Source organism: Neolamprologus brichardi, chromosome 2 (genome assembly GCF_056152115.1).
Source record: "Neolamprologus brichardi isolate AB-2024 chromosome 2, ASM5615211v1, whole genome shotgun sequence".
NCBI lineage: Eukaryota > Metazoa > Chordata > Actinopteri > Cichliformes > Cichlidae > Neolamprologus > Neolamprologus brichardi.
The window spans coordinates 33,323,340-33,350,427 of record NC_142105.1 but is presented as its reverse complement, the minus strand read 5'-3'; the positions used below and the strand labels follow the sequence as shown (position 1 = coordinate 33,350,427).

Here is a 27,088-nt window from a genome sequence, read left to right as displayed (position 1 = left end):
AGAGGCCTGTGTTTGTCTAATAGTTTAATTGGCTAGGCTGCGCACCTGTTTGGCAGCGCAGGTGGCCACAGGGCCATTGTGCTGAGGGCCTTATCTCCCAGGCAGTCCCACACAGGTGTGTGGCACGCAGCCTTTGCAGATCCACCCACAGATGGCATTGCCTGGAGCATCCAGAGCCTTCTCTGTTTCCACTCTCTTTTTCTTCAACTGCCATGTTTTCCACTTCTCTTTCTGTCAAAATTTCCCCAGCCAATTATTTATCCTCTACTTCATTCTCCCCCTTTTAATTTTGTCATTTGGATACTTGCTTCTTAATTTAGAAATGTCAGATTGACTAGCCACTTTTCATTAATTTCTTAATCCACTGATGTGAAGAGAGATGCCAACTTACAGAAAATTACCACCCCGTTATTTTCTCATTTAGAGGAAAGAAATCCTGCCGCGTTTCAACCCAACTTTTCCACTCATGTCATTGCTTCTTTGTCTGTTTTACCACATGCGGAGACATTCATATGATTGAGATAGTTCTACATTATTAATATAGCAGTCGAATGACACTTTCTTTTTAAATTTGCCAGTACAGCAAATACTCTGCTTTCATATGTTTAGATTTTTTGCATCTGGTAGTTTCGGTGCTCATGACATAATCCTATTAATATACTTTTAAATAGAAAAGAGGGGTTTGTGTGGTTATCAGCACAAAAGCACAAAAGCACATTTTCACTGTCCAGGCTTCTCTCAGTCGTGCCTTCGGCGTCACACCGTGACTTTGCTGAATCCCTACAGCTACCTCCATATTAGACCTGCTGGCCCTCAGATCCCTAAGACATATTTAACCAAAATTGAACCGGGCTCCTAACTTTTCATTATGTGAAATCTTCACAGTACAAGTCGAACATTTTATCTAGAGCATTTTCTTGCGGGCTCTTTTTGTGGAGGCGGGAGACTTTTGCTGACACTAGAGCTTCTCTCTGCGTCTGTATACTCAAGGTGTGGGTTGTTGTGATGATCTCGCTGCTCTGCCACACTGGGTGTTTTTGAGTCTGAATCAGTTTCACCAGCTTTTCCCAGGTGAATGCTTGTGGCTGCATGGAACGGTAGTAATGGGCCTTTTATGGGCTGGGGAGTTGCAATGCCTGCTGACATAAAGTTGCTCATCCTGTCGGCTGTCTGTCCTGCTGCCCAGCATGATTAAGCAATGAACAACACACTGAGAAACACTGACATCTCTGCCAAGGACATCTCAGTGCTCTGCATTAGAGCTGGGCGATATATCGAGCTTTTAAAAAATATCGATATATTTTTATACGAGATATAAGATGTGACAATATCGTTTATATCGATATAGTCTATGTTATGTTATAACTATACTTGTGGAGCCACAAGTTTGCCTCTCTTTCGTCCACTTTTGTCTTTACGCAACGTTACTCTGCCTCGCCCCTCCTTCACTGAACACAACTCCCCCTCCTCCCCCATCGCTTCACCTGCAGGAAGCGACAAGATGGACCCGGCAAATCTCCGTTAACGAGTTACTGCGCATCGCCCCGTGTGTGGGGCTGGACGCCGTCAACGTGTTAGCTAGCTAACCACGCTAACGAGCTAACCACGCTTAGCTAGCTAACCACGCTAACGAGCTAACCACGCTAACGCCATGTAGCCCACAGCCTAAAATACTTTCATTCTCTAAAAAGTTGACAGCGCGCCTTATGGATGGATTCTGGTTGTGCTTGATGGCCGCGAACCGATTTTATGTGGTACACAGCGCTCAGCAATCTGTCAAAAAATGTTTTAGTACGTCTTTGGTAAGCTACGGTGCTGCACCGCTTGATGGATTGTCAGAGCATTACGGCGACCGAGGAGCCTCGCGGAGTGATACGTACTGTGCTTCAACGTAATATTACCGTATTGTCTATAAGGACCATAAATGGCACCTGTTAAGAGACGTGGTTATGAAGAGGATTTCAAACTCCAGGCTGTCAGTCACACAGTAGAAGTTGGGAACAGAGCAGCTGTGAAATCTGTCTTTGTTACTATGCTCTGCGTCTTTTAGTTTACATTTTGACTGCACAATTGTGAGCTTTTTGTTATGCACAAAAACAACATTGTTTTCTTTTATTTATGCAACATTATTATTTAATAAATGCTCATAATTTATTTTTGAGTAAATTTTATGTACATCTATGCTCTATGTTAATAAAAGTGCCTGTGTGACATCTGGGACACAGCTTTGACTAAGAAGTCTCTTTTTGTTCTTACTTTATGGCTTTAAAAAAAATATTGAGATATATATCTTATATCGCCGTCCAGGTAAAAAATATCGAGATATGAATTTTGGGTCATATCGCCCAGCCCTACTCTGCATATACTTTACGGTCAAAAACCATTAAACATTACTGCTTAATCTATGTTCTATTTCATATATATTTAGATATTTTGAAACATTTTGTCAAATTTCACCTGCAAAAATACTTGAGCTTGTTTACATTTTACATTTCTGGCAAAAACTCACACAAAGTCAATTATAAGGTGTCGAAAAAGCCGCTCCCTTGGCGTAAAAGTTTAAATGTAATAGCACTGACTGGGACTCTATATGCCTGAGTCTTACTCCCTCGGCCTTTTCTGTTTGCTTCATGTACAACGGCCAATTAACACCAGCACCCAGAAGCATATCCATCTGTCCGTCTGCTGTTGTGGCTATTGAAACAAACAGCTCACAGGTTGCGTATACCCCCTCGACGGCGTAGGCCTGAAATCTCGTCTGGCACGAGTACAAAGTGTGAATAGTGGCCCTCGATAAGACTGCTATGAGTTAACACAGCCCTGCACTGATGAATGATTCTTGTGTGAGAATTCAGACACAGTCGACATCAATGAGATAGCTCTGTCAGACATAGATTCTTCACAGAGATGAATAACTGTTTCAACTCTTGTCATTTTTGATGTGGAAATATGGCAGTGAATCATCCATAATTAATCCTCTGTATCCACTTTGTTATCCTCGATAGTCTTTTGTAAGCTTAATCAGACTTCTTGTCAATTTGATTTTTTCTTTTTAAACGTAGCAGAAAAAACAGCTGTCCCTGCTTAAGTTCAGGGAGATGAGTTAGCTCGGGACATGAGACAGACTCTGAACTTTGCGGATTAAGCATTATTTCTTTCCATCCAACTTTGTGGAATAATAGAAAAATAGCAATTTAATTCTCTGCCATGATGATCTAGTTTTATCATCTTCCTTTAGTAAAATTGTTCCAGTGTGGTCATTTTCTTGGCAGTGAGAGTCGACCACGCTCAGTCACCCTCAGGTTCTCTGAAAAGTTTACTCATGAAGGAGGAATAAAACTGCAAATGACACAAGTGTTTAGTAGAAACCTGAAGGTAAAACGCACTGCGGCCTTCTGTTGTTTCAGAATAATTTAGTTCATTAGAGAATGCATTTTTGCTTTTTACTTTGACAATAGTACGAGCATAAATCACAGAACAGTCAGAGTTTTATTTGACTGTTAAATTTGGCACGAGTGTTATGACACTGTCCTCTCAGTGGACGTGAGAAGGAGTGAGAAATGAGCAAGTTAACTAGTTTGTACCCTTGCGGCTGACTTCAAATTTGATGTTTGCCCTTCTTCTTCACAGGCAATGAAAATGATTTTGGAGACATAAATGTCCTCGGTGTCTGCGTGTATTTTAAGAGTGATGCCTATTTCATTTTATGACACCATCTGTTAACCTCCAAGATAGCCATATCTGTTACAGCCCCAAAGCATGCATACATAATTCACACATATCTGATCTGAATTTTATATTGATTTCGTTGGAAACTATTTGCTTTGGTATCGAAAATAGCTGGTAGATATAGGAAATAACTGACTATAAATCCATAATTACTGTTCTTGGTATTCGCTCTTAGTCATTATTCACAGGTCACAGTTCATGTTATTCTTTTTGATATAATGCGATGTATAAAATCGTGGTATAGTTAAGTGGAAAGTATTAAAATGAATAAATAAAACCTGTTTTATGTTTGACCTGTAAACAAACATCTTAAGAGAACTTGTGTCAAATCTGTGGGAAACTCTCATAGTGACACACTTTCCTTTATGCTTATGAATAAAAGGATTTATCACCTTACGTGACCTACAGAGGCGATCCTTTCTGCCGCAGAATTTAGCAGAGCTGCAGAGCCGTCCTAATGTTTCACTAGTTGTCTGCAGATATTAAATACTGGCACAAATTCTGGTGAACATGTTCTCAAAGGTGAACACTGATACTGCAATTACATCTCCTCTAAAAGGTGGCAGCAACAAAAGCTCGAACAAAATGGCAACTTAATGACTTTGAGAATAGAATTAGTTCTTCCAGGGAAGTGCTTGCCGTTGCATTTCCTTCGACTTGAAAGATGAAGCTCATCTTTACAGAAGCCTGAGGAATGTGTTGATACATTGCGTCAAACCTAATGGTCCATTCTTTAATCTTCCTCAATAAACGCAGCTTTACACAATACCACGCAATTAAATTGAGAAGAAACACTGTGTCCAGCAGTGTTTTAGCAGTAACACTGGTTTCTGGGTACCTTCAGGTTGCAGTGATGCTATGTTGGTGTGTAGGTATTCTCGGTGTTGTTCTGGGGATAATTAGAAATTTCAAGAGTGTTTTGCACTCCGTGGGGAGTCATTTCAAAGTGTCTGGGGAGCATGGTGTGCTGTCAGCTCTCTGATAGAGACCTCCACTCTCCAACCTCACACTCCTTTCATGTTCACACACACGCACGCATACTTTCAGTTCCACATTCACCTGTGTGCTACATCTTTAGTCTTTGTTAAAGCCATGTTTCAGTATCAAGCTGAGACCTGAATACCATTACAAGTGCAAAGTGCTCCCTTTGAGTACTGCACTGCTCTTGTTCCTGCGCTTCCTTGACTATGCCAGAAATTACATTTGTGGAGTGCTGACACCAGGTATATTGTCCTCAGACTGTATTACTTGGTTTTGTAGCACTATGAAATAACAGCGCCGCCGCAGACGACTCTGTGGACAGTTCTTCTGCTCTAATTCAATAAAACCAACGAAAAATTGGTTGCAAGGAATATACTTTATGAAACAGTTTATTCATATGGTACACGCAATCGTAACATGTTCTGTGCTGTGATGCATTATATTTAAGAGTTGCTATAGCCAGCCGGGGTTATTATGAAGACTGCCGAGCAAAGTGGCAGCACGGAGGGGAAAGGTGCATGTTAGCTGGGCTCTGAAACATCCTGCCTGCTCGCTGTTCTCTGTCAGGTTCAGCACAGGTCAATGATTTTGACGACTTTGTATGTATAAATGCCAGATGCTGGATGCACACAGTGTCCATAATACTTCAATAAGTATTTAAATCTCTTGATAGTTCACCTTGCCCACCCCCCCTCCCCCAGTCCTCATCTACAGGCTCCTAAATATTTAACTCAGTTGTGTGAAGTAAAGGTTTCTGTGGCTAAGGATCAAACAGCATTAGAAACAGGGTGTAGGAGTTTTAGAATTATTTTGCAGGATTAAAACAAATGTTTTTGTCATTGATACTTGCTGGCTACAGCCTGCTGTTGAATTCATTCATCAGTCTATCCACAGTAATATATTATAGAAACTTCAAAGTGTGTGCAAATAATAGGGGTGGGGGGAAAAATTGATACTGTGTAGCATCGTGATATTTTGTTTGCTAATAATGTATCGATACAGGGACAGCAGAAATCGATATTTTGTTACAAAAAGGTTTTTGTGCTCTGACTTCAGAGCATGTTGATCCTTTTTCTGAGCAAGAATCCTGACATTCCTTCACTGTCCAAATGTGTTTAACGTTTTTATGGCAGCAATAAACATGACAGTTTACTTATTTTAATTTAAGACATGTTTTATTTTAATTAAGTTTAAAACTTTTTTATTTAATGTAAAATTATATTTTGTTTTAATTTACTTTCAAATTCTTCAGTTGCTGAAGGGGCTGCATAGTTTTCATAAACTGCATAGTTCAGAATAGCTATAATTGTACCAGATGGTTGATTCAGTTAAGTTGGACTAGACTGTAATACAAACCGTTCAGTTTGTCAACAATCAAACTGAAATGAGAGAAAGACTGAGTGTGAGACTTTGATATTAGAGAAAATGAATATTGATAAAGTTTACCTTTATGTACAGAATCTGAATATCACAAAATATTTTAAAAATTGCAATAATATCGTATCGTGGGATGTGTGGTGATTCCCACCTCTAGCAAATAATGTGTGACGTTTGTAGGCAAGCTAATAATGTGGCTCTGGGGATAGCATAGCATAGCATCTTTATTTATAACGCACTTTACATCCAACAATGTTGACCAAAGTGCTACAAATATAAGAGAGAAACAGTTTAAATTACATATAAAATATCTTAAAATTAAAAATAATATAATTAATAAGAAACATATTAAGAGACATCAACAAGTCCTGATGTGCTAAAAGCCAAGGTAAATAAATATGTTTTAAGACGTGATTTAAAAACAGATAAGGAAGGTGCCTGTCTAACATGTAAAGGCAACTCATTCCACAGTTTTGGTGCTGCCACAGCAAACGGCCGATCCCCTCTGAGCTTACGATTAGTCCTGGGCACGCTCAGGAGGAGCTGGTCTACCGACCTGAGGGACCGGGAAGGTATGTATGGATGAAGAAGCTCAGAGAGGTACAGAGGGGCAGCGTTGGACAAACATTTAAAAACAAATAAAAGCAGCTTAAAATGATCCTAAAATGCACGGGCAGCCAATGAAGTGAATATAAAACTGGGGTGATGTGCTCGTATCTACGAGTGCCAGTTAAAAGGCGTGCAGCAGCATTCTGGACTAGCTGCAGTCGAAAAACAGAAGATCGACTCACTCCAAAATAAAGAGAATTGCAGTAATCCAGCCGAACGGTTACAAAAGCGTGGTTTACTGTTTCAAATTGCTGTCTTGTAAGAAAGTGCTTAATTTTGGCCAGTTGCCTCAGATGGAAAGGGATGAGAGTGCTAGTTGCTGTGTTTATCTCTATGTTGGTCCAGTAGCGATACTTTACCTCTAGACTAATGAGTCAAAACCAGAGCAAAAGAAATGAAGGAGCAGCATTGATTATCACATAGTGCGTGCTAAGATCTGAGAACACTCATCGACAATCAGCTTTGAGAACAGTCAACACAATGAGCAAGAAGACAGTTGTATTGGAGAATCGCCAAGCGTCAAGGCCGGGTAGTCCCAGTCATAAGTGGTAAGTACCCACCAAGGGGAGGTAGAGTGGAAGGACAAACCACGAAATCCATCAGACTGTGATACTCGAGAAAAGCAGAGACAAATGTTGCTGCTTTTAATAGTTATTTGTAGAAAGCATTTTGCTTAAAGATGTGAGGAACAGAAAGATAATGTTCATATTTAATTTCTGTCATCTGATACGCACTGTGCTTTATAGGCATTTAGGGTGGCTTTTATATTGATCACAGTGTAATGTTCCCCCATGTTTGGCATGCTAAATCACTAAACAGACACTGGTGGTGCTTGGTTTCAAGATTTATTTTTCAGGCCTGTGTTGCACGGCACCTTGGCCCTAAGTCCTGATTGTGTAGTGGTGAATAGGTCAGTAGTCCCAAGGAGGAACAGTTGTATGCCTCGGCCCTGTAATGTAATATGAAAGATACTTTACAGACACAGAAGCTTTCAGTAACATAACCCTTCACCAAGCCCTGATAAAATAATAAATCTGGTCTATAAACTGAAATCAATACACACAAAGTCCAAACACAAGACCAGTGATCAGACAAACGAGGTGGGACAGTGTCTCCCTCTCGCTGCTTCTTCCACTGTTGAGTCACTTAGTGCGGCTGGTGATCTTCTCTTTATGTAGCAACACTTCCCTGGCGATGTACCTTTCTTTTCCATGATCTTTGCTCTGAGTTTGTTTTAATAACATACAAAGTGTAGTTACAGCATATCTTTCCATCTAAATACTATTAATTTGTAAAGGAATCACTCTTTTTTAGTATAAAATATAGTAAATATAATAACAGAAACAATTTTACAGTTCAAACAAGCTGCAGGACCAAATATAAGAGGCATAGACGTTGGTTGCATGCATATAACATATGTAACCCGTGACATTAGCACATGTTATAACAGAACTGCTCTTTTTACTGCAGTGCTGAGAAAAATCTACAATCTAGTTGAGACTTTATGGACCTGAAATCTTCATTGAACTAAAATCTTGTTAGTAAAATATAGTTCATTTTGAACTCTTGTTGTGTGAGAATTTCACTGCATACATTTTCTCGCAGTTAACATAACTGCAACATAATTGCATCAAGCTAACAGAGCCCCTCCCCTTCAAAAGAAAAAACAAAAAACCCCACAAAATATAAAATAAGAAATTGCTTCCCTAAGACCAACCATGAATTTTTCATTTTGCCTGGGGAATATACATGATTGCAGAAAGTAACACAATTTGGTGGCACTTAACTAGAGGATTATAGCCATCAATATTAGATGAACAAGTTCTCCCCCAAGTTAATGAAATTTTTAGATGTATTCCCACATTAGGAGAAGAAAGTGATAAGGAAAGAATCTCATCTCATGTTGTTTCTGCGTTAAGGTACTTTACATTTGACCAAACAAGAGCCTATGGCCACATCCGCAGCACACGTTTTGTTGCTCTGCTTATTAACTATGAAAGTATTTAAAAAACAACAACATAGATCTGTTACAGAGGCTGGCATCATTGTTATTACTTTATTATTACCGCAGCATAGTGGAAAAAGTAGGGTTATTTGTTTTAGTTGCTGTCCATTCAGGTGAGTTCTCTGATGAACAGAAAGGGGGCATTTCATAGCCTGAGGACAAACACTCTAAAAGTACCATCTCTCATTTTCTTAGTGGTAACTTTGGGGACATTTGGAAGGCAACCTGTAGAGGACCTAAGGGTATACGTGAGGGGACAGAAAATGATAGACAGTCTGGGATGTAGGGAGGACAGAAAAACATTTAGTGCCTTAGAAACCTTTAGGGGACTGCATTATGTTGCAACCTTCAGCAAGACGCACATTTTTGATGAAAAATTTAGGGCACAATCCCAGTTTCTCTTCTTTTCTGCCTATTCTGATTCAGTCCAGCAGTCACACAGAAAGGCAAACATGCAGCAAACTTCTCTCGCTTATTTTACAAGTTGAATTCTCCTTTAATTAGTACAGCTTGTCTGCTAAAAGAATGCATTTGTAAATCTCATAGTAAGGCTAGTTTTCTCCCATAAAGCTGTTTTTGAATTTGTTTGGTTTTTCGTGATGATACGTCACAAAAGTGCACCAAATTACACGAGAACTAGAAGGACGTTAAAAGTTTATCCAAAGAAGAGTTTTGAATGTTCTTCAAGAAGCCTCAAAAACTATTTAAAGGAATCAGAAGAAAGCTTACAGACCGTGCTGAAGAAGAAAGATGTCCACATCAACTAATGGCTTTCACACTTATCAGAATTGTCCAAACTCTGCTGTCCCTGAGTTTATATGTATGTTTGCTGCACTTATTCTCAATTTGACAGCAAGATATAAAGACATGCAGAGCATTAGAAGCTATTTTGCACTATGAACTGTGCTGCAGGTACTCTTCGCCTCAGTATCTGCTAGGGGTGGGGGGAAAAATGGATACTGTGTAGCATCGTGATATTTTGTTTGCTAATAATGTATGGATACAGGGACAGCAGAAATCGATATTTTGTTACAAAAAAGGTTTTTGTGCTCTGACTTCAGAGCATGTTGATCCTTTTTCTGAGCAAGAATCCTGACATTCCTTCACTGTCCAAATGTGTTTAACTTTTTTATGGCAGCAATAAACATGACAGTTTACTTATTTTAATTTAAGACATGTTTTATTTTAATTAAGTTTAAAACTTTTTTATTTACTGTAAAATTATATTTTGTTTTAATTTACTTTCAAATTCTTCAGTTGCTGAAGGGGCTGCATAGTTTTCATAAACTGCATAGTTCAGAATAGCTATAATTGTACCAGATGGTTGATTCAGTTAAGTTGGACTAGACTGTAATACAAACCGTTCAGTTTGTCAACAATCAAACTGAAATGAGAGAAAGACTGAGTGTGAGACTTTGATATTAGAGAAAATGAATATTGATAAAGTTTACCTTTATGTACAGAATCTGAATATCGCAAAATATTTTTAAAAATTGCAATAATATCGTATCGTGGGATGTATGGTGATTCCCACCTCTAGTATCTGCTCTGTAACTTCATGCAGTTGATGTGATTTGCAATAATATCTAGGAGGAGTACATATAGCACCATGCTTAAATTCACTGAACTTTTCTGAGCGACCTTGTGAGCGACAAATGTTTGGAATGGCAGACTACATGGCTCGGTGCTTGATTTTATTCACCTGTAGCAATAGGAGTGAAACACTTAAGACATGCGTCCTGATATTTTTGTCCATGTAGTGCATTTAACAGGAGACTCCCTTTTTCCTCTTTTTCGTAAAACACGACTATAAACCCGACGATGTTCCTATCCAAGCATTTTTTTCATCAAAAACGAAGTTTTATCTTCTTTTTGAATTACCCTTTAATAAACGACAATTTATATATTTACTAAAAAAAAAGCAAAGACAAGCAAGTCTCATAGTTTAATTGGAATTATAGTTGCATCCTTTGAAAGTACAGAAGTGGCATAACCCTTTCAACAAACACATTGTCTAGATTGTGAGCACGGAGTGTTAATTTGTAAATTAATAGGTAAAAAAAAATCAGGCACTATAAATAACAGTAGCATTGCTAAAATGTACTCAACGTGTAAACACACACTCCTTTGAAGGTGGAAGGAATCGTGCTCCACAGACAGCAAACAGAGTCGTCATACTACACATTTACACCTTGTTTACTGTGATAACGAACATGATTGCAAAGCATGAAATTGTAATTATGTAAAAACCTCCTTATGGCAGAGGACATAGTATTTTTTGTTTTTGTCTGCAGTGTTCTCGCACACACCTCGGAGATGTCTCGTAGCCTCCTAACATCCCATATTACAGTTACACTGTGTAATGAACAAATTTCTGTTCACAAATATTGGTCCAATTTCCTGCTCTCCGAAGACTGACATTACCATCATTACCAAGGAGCATAAACAAAGACTGTGGACTTAGTGAATTGTGATTCTTGAGCCATGTCGCCTCCTTTCCCTCCGTGTTGTCGCAGCCTTTCATTAACTTCTACCTCCTCTGTATCACATATACATACAGCTTCATTGTTATTCTGCAGTAAACGGAGCCAATTTGGTTTTTCTTTTCTTTATGGCTTCCAGCATGTGCTGGAAAAAAACATTCAAATTGGAAGGCTCTTGGTAAACAGACATTTCTAAACATTATAATGTGTTTTGTTTTTATTAAGAAAACAGATCATCATTACATACCACGGTAAATATTAATAACTTATAAACCGGCGCTGCTTGTCTGGTAATGAAATGTGAGTAATGGTAGGTAGGGTTTGTTGTGCGTGCTAATTTAGTCACAGATCAAAGAAATACCTCACCTCAGCTTTGCTAGCTGCCTTAGGCTAATGCATCTCATCCCTAATTGAGGGTCTCTTCCGACTCACTGAGTCAATACAAATGGCTTTAATACTGAAACCATTATTATTTCAAATCATTGTCAAAAAGGTGGGATAAATCGTTGACTTATGCCCCGTTAATGTCATAAAATTGCCCCATATATTTTACATTATTGACAGTCGGAGGCCCAAAAACAAGTAATGCTAATGATATAATCTCGCTGTGACCACACAGTCCCTCCCAGCCTCCTCCTGCTTCTCTCTTCCGCTGGCTTAGACAAACGGGCTCATCTGCACTGGATCATTTGCTGTCTCCTGATACGCTGAGGTTTATAGCCAGTTATCTCCCGCGATCCATTATCGATTACAATGTTATCTTCTTGCATTGCTTAATCTTTTGGCACAGTAACGTTGTAGCTCAGAGGGGGGGTGGTGCTGGATACAAACTGCTTGGCAATGGGAACACTAGTTAAGATGGATGGGTGTTCATTTGCTTGTAAATGGGTATAGTTTAAATGTAAACTGATTCAGACTGTATTCAGTGTCAGAGAGAGGGCAGGAGGGTTTTGATTTGCAGCACTTTCTGTTAGGAATTAAAAATCACTGCAACAGTCAATTTATCGAGTTAAGTGTTGAACCTCTGATATTACTCTGAGTGACTCGTTTCCTCTGAGGTTAATGCAATATTGTTGTTTGTGCTTGCTTCTTTCTGTGAATCAGCGTGGCTGACAGCACACCAGCACGGCAATAACAATTTAGAACGAGTATCGTGTGACCAGGTTTTTGTCTATGTGTTTTATTCACAGTTGGGTTAATAACTTTGGCCATGAGGGTCTCGGGCTTCTTCTGGAGGCACTGGAGAAGCTGCTGGACAAGAAACAGTGAGTCACCTCATATGTTTGTTGTTTGTTGTAGTTTTCATTCGATCACAATACGTAAAATCTGACTTTTCTTTTCTTTTTTTTTCAGGCAAGAGCCCATTGATAAACGCAACCAGCATAAACTTATCCAGTGTTTGAAGGCTTTCATGAACAATAAGGTCTGTATGATTCAAGGCCATCCACACAATTGATCACCCACATTAAAATCTCTTTTCATGTCAGTATGAAGTGATATTGCTCTCAATTCAATTTTATTTATATAGCGCCAAATCACAACAAAAGTTGCCTCAAGGCGCTTCATAGATGCAGAGAAAAACCCAACAATCATATGACCCCCTATGAGCAGCACTTTGGCGACAGTGGGAAGGAAAAACTCCCTTTTAACAGGAAGAACCCTCCAGCAGAACCAGGCTCAGGGAGGGGCGGGGCCATCTGCTGTGATTGGTTGGGGTGAGAGAAGGAAGACAGGATAAAGACATGCTGTGGAAGAGAGACAGAGGTTAATAACAGATATGATTCAATACAGAGAGGTCTGTTAATACATAGTGAGTGAGAAAGGTGACTGGAAAGGAAAAACTCAATGCATCATGGGAATCCCCCGGCAGCCTACGTCTATTGCAGCATAACTAAGGGAGGATTCAGGGTCACCTGGTCCAGCCCTAACTATATGCTTTAGCAAAAAGGAAAGTTTGAAGCCTAATCTTGAAAGTAGAGATAGTGTCTGTCTCCTGAATCCAAACTGGAAGCTGGTTCCACAGAAGAGGGGCCTGAAAACTGAAGGCTCTCCCTCCCATTCTACTTTTAAATACTCTAGGAACAACAAAGCCAAAGAGGAGGTGAAACGCAAAAGGCCTGAAATGTTCACCAGCTGAACAGTAAATTTATTTTACAAAAAAATAAAAAGCACGAGAGAGCAAACTGTTAGTTCACTTACATTAAACATTTTATAAATATCTCAAGAGGCCAAGATTCCAAACCTTATTTGAATCTGAACTCCGACGAGCCTGGGATAACGGGAGCGTAAAGCTAATTTTACCATTTCAAGCCCACAGTCTCAGATCTTTTAATTATCCTTTTTTGGGCAGTCTGGCTCATTTCTCAAAAGTGGCACACATTTCAAGGATAGATGAACTGTTGATATTGCTTCTCTTAGAGTTAATCCCCACATGTGGTCATCTCTACCCATTCTCTCAGTTGTGGGGAGACTACAAGGTGCATGAGACTATAAGTATTTGTCCCTATAGTCCTGTCCTGAATTAAATTAATTCATCATCCTCTCTATTTTCTCCCTCGGCCTCGTTGTCCCTCCTTATAAGAAAATTAAGGCTAACTATAACTTACGTAGATTTTTTTTCCGTTTTTTACTTGAAGTGAAAGTTCTCTATGAATGCTAATGTTCTCATTAATTTATACCCAGTGGACTTTTTTCTACATCCTCTCCTGTCTTCTTTTGTGCCCGTAGTATGGACTGCAAAGGATCTTGGGAGATGAGCGGAGTTTGTCGTTGTTGGCTCGAGCGATTGACCCCAAACAGACCAGCATGATGACAGAGATTGTCAAAATCCTCTCCGCTTGCTGCATCATCGGAGAGGAAAACATGTAAGTTCCATTCAGAGACATCACGATCACATGCGTAGGTAGTCTATCAAAGTCCAACCACCGATGTCTGCACACATAATACGTTTCGTCTCAGTCTGCAGGTCAGTGCGTTAAATTGGGAGCTTTGGTTTTTTTGCAGGTTTAAAGATTTTAAATAAGGTTGAATTTGAATAAAATTCTTATTTGTGGTCTTTACTTTGGGTCATGTGGATGAATTGACCTTTGAAGTTGCTACCGTACTTTTGCCTATCTCCTATGGGGATTTTAAGTGTTGATAGGATCACATATTTCTCAGGTTTTCTATATATTTTTCAATAAATCGCAGCTGATATAGAAATAAATGATTGACTGATGGAAAAACAATGAAAGACATGGCCCATCACTGCTTTGTGTATACAAATCCCTGTTTCTGAAATAGAGGGAAGAGTGCAGGACATCCCTATAATATTACTGTCGCTTCAATCTCCTCTCACTGGGTGGCATGTAGTCATACAGAGATTGCAGCCCATGCTTATGTGTTTACCCGCTATGAGTTGCCGCTGCATTTACAGGTGACCTTAGTCGGTGTAGAAATCTCTTGGATCACATGCTCAGATGATGCAGTTTAGTCTGTTTAATGTGGTGAACTTCTCAGTGTAGCTTGCTGCAGACACAAGCAGGCTGACAGCGTATAAATTGGATTTAGGGGAGTGTTTTTTATTGTTTCCCACAGGGCCAGACTAGAATAACAATGGCACTTCAAAGTCAGTCTGTATGCAGTGCTGGAAACAAACAAACCCACAAATTCTGTTGGAGAAGCTGAGTTCAGGAATGTGTCTGCTATCTCTGACAACTCGGATAGGCCTCAGTTATGACTGCATATGTTTTTGTTTTTCTAAAAAAGGTTTTTAATCCAGGTAATTTTTGTCTTATTTCTTAATTTTCTTTGTTTAGATTTTTTTACCCTGTATCAGCTTCTAAAGATGCCACTTAAACACGTGTTTACTATAATATAATTCCCAGACAAGAAATAATTCTAACTATATGTACTGTTTGTAATAAAAAAGAACATTTTTACTTCTATAAATACCAAACAAATCGATGTGAGACGTTTTGTTTTGTCATGAAAGGTGAGGCATGGGTCAAACCACTGAGACAATAATGACTTTTCTCCCATTTTTCCAGTAAACAGTCCTCCTGAGCCAGGATGTGCAAACCTGGACACTTTAGGGATTGGAGGGGGGCACTGTTAATGAAATCTACCATCATTAATTCTAGTAATTAGAGTAACAAGGGATTACATTTGGGTCTTTACATTGTCAAGGCTAGAATGAGTAGCAGATAAATTAACAGGTTATCACTATTAGCAGTACTGAGTGTCACATAGCTGCGACTTCCTTGGGAAGTCAAAATACAATCAGTCACAATTAGTTTGACTGAATGCACATCATTCCCAAAGCGAGCTTGATTTGATATAATAATGATTTTTCAGGTAGATCCATGTTCTCTTCAGTCTCTTCTTTACACAGAGACTGCATGCATACGCACACAACTACTATTTTAAGCAGATACTGGCTATATAGACAGGACAGACCTCCCTCTCTCTGTCTGTCTCATCCGTGTCAGTCACGGATTCAAGAAAATGTTGAAGTAAACATGAAGATCGTCGCCGTGATCATAGCCTTGCATTAAAATGCCCGTATCTTGTAGAAATGACAGCCAAAGGAGCTGAGGTGTCACTTTTTTAGCTCAGAAACTTCCTCCTCAACCAACATTGTGACGCTGGCTCATGTTCAACACCCACTTTAGCTGACAGCCTCAAAAGGGAACACAGCGAGTTAAGCAGATCTATCTCGCCTGTTTTGAAGCGTCGTCTGAACTGGCTTTAAAGTTATTCAGTATGCAGCTCCCCGCGTTTGTCTGACTTTGTAACCCCTATCACAAAGAATCATCCTTCTATTTATCTGTTTGTCAGGCTTAGTCTGCACATGCAGCCTCGTCGGTCAAGCACATGGTCTTCCTCACTCACAGATTTCCTTCTGGTTATTCCTGACCCTAAACATTTTATTGGTTGAGTCTTTACAAATTAAGAAAAATCAAAATTGCAAGTTTATTTGGCACATGTTTGTACATACATAAACATGCATTCATTTGGTGTTTACTTACAATGCTAATACTATAGCATTCACAGTAGGCTGAGCTAGTGTCCTAAATTTAACGAAAGCTATGGCAACGATGGCTCTGCAGTGACGGGGGCCACTTGCTGCCAATTATTGATTACACATGTTGTGAATAACTCTTCATGTAACCGCTCATAAGACATGAATTTACTTTTATTGCAGCCCTGTTTGTGTGGGTGTGGTTATGTGCAGCATACTTTATTCACAATTTAGAGGCTAAAATCGTCCAACACTCTATTTAGTTGAGCTGCCTTGAGCCTTTGCAAGTGCTCTAATTTGCTTACCTTCTCAATAGGTGTATTTGAGTATTTGAGCACTAGTCTGGCTGTCCCTCCAATAATTTGGACTCCGTCTCGTTCAGCCAAATACACGATTCCACAGTTGCTTTGACTACTAAACACATTTGCAGGAAAACCCTGTTTTTGTCTGCCATCGCCTTAGTAACAGTTAAAATTGGACACTGCAACAATAAAGGACTAAATTGTAGACAAAGGGATTGAAAGCGGTAGAATTTGTCAGATTGACCAAAGGTGGGCTGAGTAAATGTTCGTGCCAACACACAAGGGAAAATAAGATACATGATGCCTGAGGTGAAAACTGTGAGTAAATGTCCTGGTAGCCATGTGATAAAAGTGTTTGTTGACTTTTGTGTTTGTTCTCTGTTTTCTACCAGCTTGGATAAGATTCTGGCTGCTATGACAATTGCTGCAGAAAGGAACAATAAAGAGAGATTTGCTCCAATTGTGGAAGGACTGGAGAACCATGAGGCCCAGCAGCTCCAGGTTAGTCCACTCACATAAGCATTCACACACACACAGCATGCATTCATCATTCCCCTTTTATTACCTTTGGTGGATAAAAGTGACCTTCGTGTTTTAATGGTAACTATGTAACACGGTGCACTAGGTTTGCATTCGTGCTTCCAAACGTAGTAGTTACATTGACACACCTCCACAACCAGGTGCAGTTTGATTCTCCAACTATTACGCTGAGAAGCTCTACTCAAACACCTCCTTCATTCATTTCGAAAACATCACAAAATAATAATAAAAAGGATGTCGAATCCCTAATTTATATTTTTCTCCCGTCTTTCCTTTTTATTCGTTTTGCTGCTTCATTTAAATTCTCCATTTTACAGATACTTCACGAGTACTCTTCAGCAACAAGAAAACTTTGTAATAGCAACAACAACACCCCTTAAAACGTGTATTTGCGAAGCCAAAAGGAGGAAATTACTTAAGAAATTACTTTAGCTGCAGGGATTGAGAAGTCTTGAAGGAAAAGTCATGAAGGAAACTGATGAGGCGGGTGGTAGAAGAGAAAGTAGATATTCTTTTATTAGGAGACTGTTGTTTTTCCTTTAAATTTTGCCGTTAATGAAATGAAGCTGGTAATTGTGAAGTAAATTAAAATGCTTTGCTGATGCAGGGGGTTCGGAGGAAATTAATAGACTTTTTATCCAAAACCTGGAATGGGCTCCAGAACTAGACCTCGCTAATGTGATTAAAATGCGTTTTAGCCCAGTTTGGGGTATGCTTGTCTGCCGAGCATGAGGAGAACTCTGACTTTCAACTTTCAAACCGTCCTGGCAGTGCCACTTTTAATTACGATGTTTGGAGCCCCCCTTTTGGCAGCACTGCAGCTCTCTAAGCGTAACACACATAATGCCCTTACCCCCGACCGCTTCCCACTCCACAATACATGACTGAGGTATGTTTGAGGTGATTGATGTAAGTATCTATCTGTATGCAGCAGAAGAGAAAGAATTTTTCATGAGCTCCATGACTTTCTTCGCTCACATAAATTCTGTGAAGGTTTGGTGGAGTTTCTTTTATGTGTCTGGCCTCTGGTGGATACAGTAAAATGTCAGGTTTCAGTGCACAGTTCTCAGTTTGAGGCCCTCAAGCTTTTCTCAAACACGGAGAAGTCTGTCATCACTGCGGTTCCTGGCAGTCGTGGCACATAGTCAGCTGCAGTGCATCCTTTACTACAACAAACGTATACTTTTCAATATGAATGCATTTTGTAATGCGCCTACGAGCGCTGCAGTCACAGAAAAATCAACGGTTAGTGGCGTTATTTTCACTTTTGTTTCACTGAGTAGAAAATCAAAAGCGTGTTCAGGTCGTATTAAGGTTGGAAAACGTTGATTCAGGACTGAATGTTGGTCTTTATGGAAATAAACGTTAAACTCACCAAATAGCGTTTTTAAACCTTGAAAAATCATAAAGCTTACACAGGAAACCACACAGACTCAGCTGTTATTAACGCATACATACCGACAGCACTGGGTCAAGGTTTCAGGAGGCAGTGTTTTTAGATTGTCTGAATCCTTTAGCCTGCTATCGATTGTCTGTCTAAGGGAAACTATCTTATTCACGACTTCCTCCCCTGAAACACGTTACAGGTCATTATAATTCATCAGTAATTTCCTCGTTACCCAAGCCAGCCTCATCCACCTACCCAGCACACGCAGGCACACACACCACCACTCACTTTGAGGATTTCTCCTTACCAATAAATCCATTAATAATGCACATACAGTCAATAGACACACCAGGGTTGTATTTTCTACTTTCTGCAATTTTTCATTTGACTCGTCTCTCTTTACTTCCCTCGTGCTTTTTTTGTAATTTTGCAGTTTGAAAGGAAATATTAAGGTGCAAATATTCACCTCAAATTACAGTCACGCTGCTAAACATGCATCTTAGAGTTGAGTTACATATCTGATGATGATACTTTTTTTCAGGTAAAATATTTAGTCGATACTTTCTCATGATTGATTTTGTTTTGTTTTCGTTGCTTTGTCTGCTCCACAGGTTGCCTGCATGCAGCTGATCAATGCCCTGGTCACCTCCCCTGACGACCTGGACTTCAGGATACATTTGCGCAACGAGTTTTTAAGATGCGGTCTAAAGAAGATCCTTCCTGTGAGTTAACAATCTCCAGAGAACACATTGTTTACATGCGTGTCATAAACATAATTTTGCATCGTTATTGGCGATCCTCCCACGACAGGTTAACTCTCTCTTATTATAATTACTGAAAGCAAGATTTCCTTTTCATCACAACCCAAATAGCTTTTTGTGCACTTTAAACTTCCAAATAATTGGGATGCGAATGTTTTATGTAATTGTGGTCAGGCATTCAAACCAAATCATTGAGATGTTAAACTGAGTTATTTTCATTACACAAATACTAGAGGAATACATTTTATTGTTTTAATTTAATTAGTAGTAGCAGAAGCTTGTGCCAAGTATTGTGCACTGCTAGCACCTCATGGCGCAGGCATCATTATCGGCAACCTTACGCATCTTCGCGTGAGCCGAAAGGCAAACGAGCTCCAACTCATCATTCAAACTCTCATTTGTCACAAGTGGGGTGAAGATGTCACATAGCCAGTTGTTAATAAGTCATCCCAGCTGTGCCTGTTGATTATTACTGTCATTACTTTAATTATCTTCAATTCTGCCCCCTGATATGAAAGAGGCTCAGCGTACAGCCGTTTATGAATGCCACGTTTACCGCTTTTAATGCCGACATTCAAACTGACACTCTTTCATCTAATTATGAGTTATGCTCAGGAGTCAGTGTTGCTGTTGGCAGAGAACTAGTCCACTGAAAAAGAAAGAACAATTTGTTTTGTTCTTATAGTCCTTGATGCATGTATTTGGCTCTCCTCCTCTTCTCCTTCCCTCCTTTTTTTGTGCCATTGTGCACCTCCCTCCGAACCAGCGTTGCTTGCCGAAGACAGATGGTGCGCCCAAAAAACGGTGCAGGGTGATTGATACCTGCAGAAATTGGGTTACATTTGGCCCCGTCTCCATCTGTAAATTCCACTGCCAGTGATTCATAGAGAACTTGTAAAGAGCACCTCTGTAGCCCCTTGTGGCTGGAACAGGTGTGCAGGAATCGGTACTGTCTGGAATACTTAGAGAGTTCACAGCATCTCAGTTCCCAGTTTTCTGCACACCTGGAAGAGGGAGAGGAAATTTTGGTGAAAGTTTTTTTCTTTTTCTTTTACTTTTTTTTCTTTTTTTTGAATAAATTAAGTTATAAAAACCATAAAGTGGAAGCCTGTGAAAATTGAAAAGTAATATTTTCACAAACCCATGCATGCTAATGCGTCTGCAACATAATAATCTGCAGTACAGGACCTTTGGTAAAACTTCAAACACAATCTAAACTACATACTGTATGTCTAACTCACTGCAGGAGCTAAAAGAGACAGAAGAGCTGGACATCCAGCTGAGGGTGTTCAATGAGAACAAGGAGGAGGACTCGATCGAACTCTCACATCGCCTGGATGACATCCGCGCGGAGATGGAATATCCTTTTGTCCTCCCTCTGTGAGAATATACAGATGAACGGTTCTGCAGAACTAGCAGTGAGAGATGAGTGTGTATCCTGGGTTTGGTTAAGCTTTATAGGCTGAAGCCCCCTCGTGGCTTTGTTCATTAGAGAAGGATTAGAGGAGCTCGAGCACATTATCCAGCTCCATCTCTGGCCAGGTATACTAGGTAAATAACCTCCAACCTCTCTTTTTTATTTGCTCTTCTCCTCTTCACTTCACTTTTTGTCTTTTGTCTGTTATCACTGGTCGGACTCTATAAGACTCCCGAGGGAGATATCGAATAGGAATACTCTTTCCCTTTCTTACCATTTAACATTTACAGTAGACAATTAAAATTTCCCATGAAGCGATATTGTCCTAAATGGTAACATATCGTGTTTTTTTCTGTTTAAGTAACAGTCTGCTCTCGTTTCCCTGCTCCAATTTAGAAAGGGGAATTTTGACCTCCAGCTCTCTGTGGATGTCCATTTAACTCCAAACACTCAGAGTAGAAGTTAATAAGGTGATATGTAATTTAGTCCCAAGTTGGAAACTTCTTCAAGCACCCCAGACAAGAACCTTTTAATAATTCACAAATCTTCTCTAAGGCTATGTATGAATAGCTGACATTGTGAGCAGAGAAACCAGACTCTGACATTGTTATGCAGATGTTCATTCCCACAACCTTTTTCTTCCACCAAATCCCGCAGTTCTAGTTCGTGCACAAAGTGCTGCTGTGAGTGACAGTTGCTGTTGACACATGTAGGTTAGGGGAGGAGGTAATGTATGTGTACGTGGAGAGACGATGTAGGGGGAAAAAGTGCACCGAGATTAATGATGTGCTTGAGCAGGTTCACAAATGAGAAGGTCCAATGTTTGTTTCGAAGGACAATTTGGTATTGATCTGTAAGGTATGAGCATAATCTCAACGCCCAGGGCTAGCCTTTGCCTGCATGCCGACACATTCTTATATATGTACAGACAGCTAGTACCTCTGTTACCTGAAGACTGTATATGTGTCTTGCAGCAGTTTCATGAATATTAACCTGAAAAGGCCTGTCTCCTCTGTGTCCGACCCAGGTCCAGGTGCCGAGGAGGTGACTCCAGGCCACTAATAAATATTAATGATCTGTGGAATGGTGATTGATTGACCCCAACACAGACTGGCCTACATCACACTTGACTGCCACTCATGTTTATTCATTATTTGGAGAGATAGTGTAAAGAGAGACAGCGAGTAAGAAAGTGAGCGTAGAGGAGGTGCCAATGAATAGATTGGCATTTTACATTAGGTTTATGTCTGCAGTTTAGTGATAGATGAAGCTAGTTGGATACTTTCCCAGTGTGAGCTCTTTCTCATGTCCTCTCAAATGCTGCTGTGGTGAGGCTATAATTGAATCTCACAGGCCTGGTAATTCTCCTAGGCTTCAAACTCCACTAATGCAAGGAAGGCAAAATGATACTTTAGAGAAGCCTGTATTCCCATCCCTGCTTCTCTAAAAATTTGATATGGGATAAGAGTTTAATTACAGACATTGTTGAAATTAATAGCAATTAATCGGACTGTCAAACAGTGTTTAAAAGAATTGATCTGCTCCAGTTGCAGTGCGTGCAGATCGTTTTGTATGGGTGACAGCGAGCCGGGCCATATAAAGATCGTAGATCAGTTTCTGCACATTCATTTAACGCATATTTACTGTAGCAAAAGCAGGATGGAGGGAAATCACGACATATGGTGCCAACATGCTGCAAATTTAACTCGATTGCTTTGTAGTTACTGCGTTTCTCTTTGTAAATATTTTAACATACATTGTCAAGATCTGCACTTCGTGTTAGGATGGCAATCAGGTTTTTATCTCTGCAAGCTTGACAGTGCAGTCTCCTTAATCTACTTTTTTGCGGCATGTGTGCACATTTCTGAGAGGCTTATTCCATGTTTTTTTCAGAGAAGATGAGTGCCCATTGGGAAATTGTCTTTTCTCAAGCAAACAAATCAGACAGACTCCAGATCATCATTTTCTGTATTTATTTAATTGTTAGTTACACTTTAAGGAGGTTTTGAGAACAGCACAAATATTTTACTGCATTAAATACGACATCAAAATTTAAAAGTTTTTCTCTCAGTAACTTTTTTTTAATTCATCACTTACAAATATTATATTACATATTTACACATGAAGAATAAAAAAGTAGGATAGTTCATTTTATGTCTGTTTTCAATGCCAAAGCCATTACTACCTCCCCTGGGAAATGCAAACATAAGATGTAATCAGTAACTTTTGGAAATTAAATAAAATCAGTTTCAATTTCAGTTTTGAGACTCAACTGTACTTTTGCCCTACGAATAATCTGATGCTCATCATTCTTAAAGCCAGTTTTTCTCTTATTAATTTTCCATCTCTTGAAAAGTCTGGAATAAAAGGGATACCAGAGGGGAGCATTTTTCACTCCTGATCCCTTTCCACAAGTTAGCTGTTTACACTGCTTTAGCTCTCTTGAGAGAGGACGGATAAGAGGAATCACAACTCTGTTTGCTTCTGCGCAGAGTCCTTGTAAGAAAAGCTGGCAAAGATAAATAACTCTAATGAAAAGAAGTAAGAAGTAATGAAAATCTAAATGTTTATTGCAGTTGAATGATCCTGAGTAATAAGGAGTTCAGGTTTCCAAAGAAGTTAACCATAACTGTAGAAAGTAGAACATGTCACTGCAGTAAAGTTGCTTTTCCTTAACCGTACTCTTGCACTGATATGAATGAGGTGTACCATCTCCTGTCCAACATGGTGAGAGACACTGCCTCAGAGACCTACTTCCTGTCAATCCTTCAGCACCTATTGCTCATCAGAAATGACTATTACATCAGGTAAGTTGTGTTTGTGGTTTTTTACCTACCACTAACTTTGTATTGACCGATGACCTTGTGGTGCTCTCTGTAAGTTTAGTGTCGTTTTTCCTCTTTTTCCCCATAAAAAGTGCTACAAAAAGCATAAATTTTAAGGTTTGACATTAGGGACTTGGTTGCTTTGACTGACAGGTGGAGGCTAGTTAAGGAGCTGGTGTTTTCAATCATCATGTTTATGATGCTGGTGCTTTCTGTCTGGTTATTTGTCAATAATCTGACAAGTAATAAGGCTTTTTTGTTTAATTTTGTTAACATTTCTGTTACTGAGCACGAATTAGCAGATATGAAATATGTGACTCAACTGGGTCCAAAAGTAAAAAATGTAAAATAGCATTAACTTACAAAAAATGTGGACGTGCACACTGCAATTACATTCTGAGAGGGGAGAAAAGCTTTAAAAATAGCTTGTAGCTATTTTTTATTAATCTGCAAGTAAAAAAAGAAAGAAAGAAAACACTGATCAGAGTCCTGCAGGGAGAAAGTAATGCCTCCATAATTGCAACCTCAGTGGACAAACAGATTTAGTTTTCAGGCATTTTTTAAATTTGGTGCTGAGATTCACTCGAACTCAAGCGAGTACTGATTAGATTTTGGGGGCGGAGCTAAAGGTCTGATATCATTTCGTCCAATTCATGTCAGTGTTGATTCCTCAGGAACAACTGGGCCTAATTTTATGAAATCTAAGACCGCTCTAATCCAGGAAATCAAACGCCAACTTACTGTACATTCAATTTTACATGAATGTAGAACAGGATAAAGTGACGAAGCAGTGACGTTTCCTATCCAAAAGGTCCAAAGTCGACTTCACTTTGACATAATGTGGAAAATGAGGGAACATTTTCAACACCATAGATATTTCATTCTTGGCAGGTTGCTAAATTCTTAACATTGCCCTCGCATTATATTTCTTCAAAGTCTTCACTACATAAATTATAAATCTATACAGATATGGTTATAAACTGCAACTTAACTGCTTAGTAGAGGCGGTAGTTTTAATTTAATTGATTTTAACCTGTGGGGGTTGCTTTTTATTTTACCTTTGAAGAAGAAAAATATCAGTAGGGAAGGTCGACAGTCTTCTAAATAGAGTGATTCTGATGATTTCGCTGCTATGTCAGATCTTTTTGCAGAAATAAGACTTAAAAAAAGAGAGTTCAAAGATGAAGGAAAGCTGTGAGGAGGACGATGAATTTACCATAGACAAGTTGCTGTTCCCCTCGAGTTATGAATTATGTATTCCTCATCTATTCGGAGGAAGTGAGAAATAGAATTCACATTAACCATCCAGTATCACGATGTCCACCTCAGCTCGAGCGTCCACAGCGTAAGCCAGCAGTGGAGAGAGATCAGCACCAAAACTCGTAAAAGTCTGACGGCCTTTTTAAAGATATGCTTCGAAATATTTTTTTCTTCTTGAGCCTGCATAACAAAAGCAAGGAAACTCTCATACCCAAACATTATCACCCGAAATGCATTATGGCTGAGGCCTTTTTTCCCCTCGTACATCACTGCTGTGCAGTTAGGATGATGGAGGACGCAGTGTTACACTGCATGCAGCTATTTCCAATAGATACTATCGGCTATTTTTTGGCCCTAAAAGTTATCAGCGTTTAGGGTTGTGGTTAAAATTGGGTGAAAGTGAAACGGGCTTGTGTGGCTGTACCATTTCCACAACATGAAACTAAAACAAAGTGGGAGGCCAGTAAATGGATGGGTTTAACTGGGATTATTTACTGGTGGAAGTCTTCTAAAGGTAGCTTCCACATGAATAAACGTGTATTTTTCTGTACAAAGTAAGACATTACGTTTCTTTGTCATTGTATTAATTTGAATTACCGCTCCACTCCTTAATTCTCCTTTCAAATAATAACATTAAATGAGCGTTCATTAAATATTATAATTAGTCTTCTAATAATAAGACCTTCTATAACGGGCAGCTGCTCTGTCTACTGTAATTCCTTCTAACACAACACTAGTTGTTTTTCTCCCCTCTGGGGTTTTGGTGTATTTTTGATAATTAATCTCTCCCTGAAAGTCTAATGAATGGGAGCACATCAAACCCACCCAGTAAATATAGAGCAGATCTGCTCTTTTGGAGCCTGGTGATATGGGGATTACACTGGCTATGTGGAGCAGAGCTGGATCAAGTGGCTGGGGCTGTGCTGAACTGCAAGCTATCACTGGAAGAAATGAAGGTGCCAAAGTAAAAGAAGAGGTGGGGAACGATGCAGGGGACATATGCTCACTTCTGGAGCCCAGCCCTGCCCACTGTGGAGGGGCCTGACAGTTCTGGGTCACTCTCTCCGTCTGTAGTTATCTCCACCCAGCCCCTATCTGCCTGGTGGCGGCGGAGGATGGAGGACGGAGGGAAAATAGGGCGGCTTATTGAGATAATAATGTGGTGTACATCGGTGACAGTTGTAAGCCGAGTGCCATAGTGCTTAAGCCATGCAGGGCGATGTGTGAGCTTTCACTCGCTTGTTCCAGTCACGAGTGGGCGAATCCACCAGGCTTAATGTATGGCATTTCATGCTTTCAAAACAGAGCACCTAAATGCTGATTTATTCTTATTTGCTTTGGCTCAGAATTTTGTGGCTTTTCATATTCCTGCTCATAACATGATATGGTCTGTCCACCCACAAGGTATCATCAGAACATAGCCTTTGAATTTTTGTGTCGAGTTAAAGCCCCGAAGAAAAAAACAAACAAAAACTTTTCTGCATTTAATGCTTGATAACAAAGTGTGTTCCTTTTTGCTCAGATACATACGTGAATGATGGACTTTTTTATCTTTTCAGACAAATCACCTGACAGCAGACACATTATTCACGGTTCTGCCTGCTAACATAATTATTTATTTGTCGTGACATTAATGCTCTTTCATTGTAATGCTCTGGTACAGAGCCATTCAGGTGGGCAGTCTTTGATCAGACTTTGAGCGTCTTATTTAGATCAAAAATGGAATAAAATGTCAGGATTTTTGGCAGCTTGGATTTTCATTTTTAGGAAGCTATAAATGAACTAATAATGAATTAATATTAGCCACATACAGGTTTACAGATTTTCCAGTGTTGGCTTTGTCATCTTCTTGCAAATACACACGTATTTTCTAAATAACAATAGAATTAATCTACATTAAATTTGTATTATTTGCCAGTGAAAGCCTCTCTGGACTGGTGCACCATGTAATTGTGCTTTTTAACACTAGAATTACTGAGCCTTTTTCCCCTGGTGCAGTCTCTACTACTAGATTTACTAGCCTGCGCAAATTTGCGTACATTCCCCCCGACCCTAACACCTCTTGGCACCCCGCTGAGATTTTCACAGGTCTTCAGCTCCATTGTTCTCCTGCTTTTGTTGTGCAAAGACACCCTCCCCCAACCCCCAACCATGAGAGATTCAGGTCTTTCCTTCCCTGCAAGGCTACTTTCCTTCCAAATTCAAAATTCAAATTTTATTTGTCACATACACAGTACGATATGCAGTGAAATGCTTAGACAACTGCTCGTGACCTAAAGAAAAAAAAAGGGCTATGAATAAGATAGGAAATAAATATGAAAATTAAAAAGGGTAAATTTAACTAGGAAGGAATAAAATAAAATAAAATAAAATAAAATAAAATAAAATATAAAAATTAAGTTAAAAATGA

The 27,088-nt window shown here is 39.4% G+C and overlaps 1 protein-coding gene across 5 annotated transcripts in view; it reads left to right on the top strand.

Moving 5' to 3' along the window:
* The window catches only part of diaph2 (diaphanous-related formin 2), a 405,324-nt gene that overhangs the window by 110,310 nt on the left and 267,926 nt on the right, over nucleotides 1-27,088 (top strand). For all 5 annotated transcript variants that reach the window (XM_087851703.1, XM_087851702.1, XM_087851696.1 and 2 more), the window contains exons 8-14: nucleotides 12,375-12,449; nucleotides 12,538-12,607; nucleotides 13,912-14,048; nucleotides 16,881-16,989; nucleotides 19,027-19,137; nucleotides 20,423-20,535; nucleotides 23,284-23,400. In XM_087851703.1, the coding sequence (XP_087707829.1) occupies nucleotides 12,375-12,449; nucleotides 12,538-12,607; nucleotides 13,912-14,048; nucleotides 16,881-16,989; nucleotides 19,027-19,137; nucleotides 20,423-20,535; nucleotides 23,284-23,400 (732 nt within the window). The remainder of the gene's footprint in view (nucleotides 1-12,374; nucleotides 12,450-12,537; nucleotides 12,608-13,911; nucleotides 14,049-16,880; nucleotides 16,990-19,026; nucleotides 19,138-20,422; nucleotides 20,536-23,283; nucleotides 23,401-27,088) is intronic.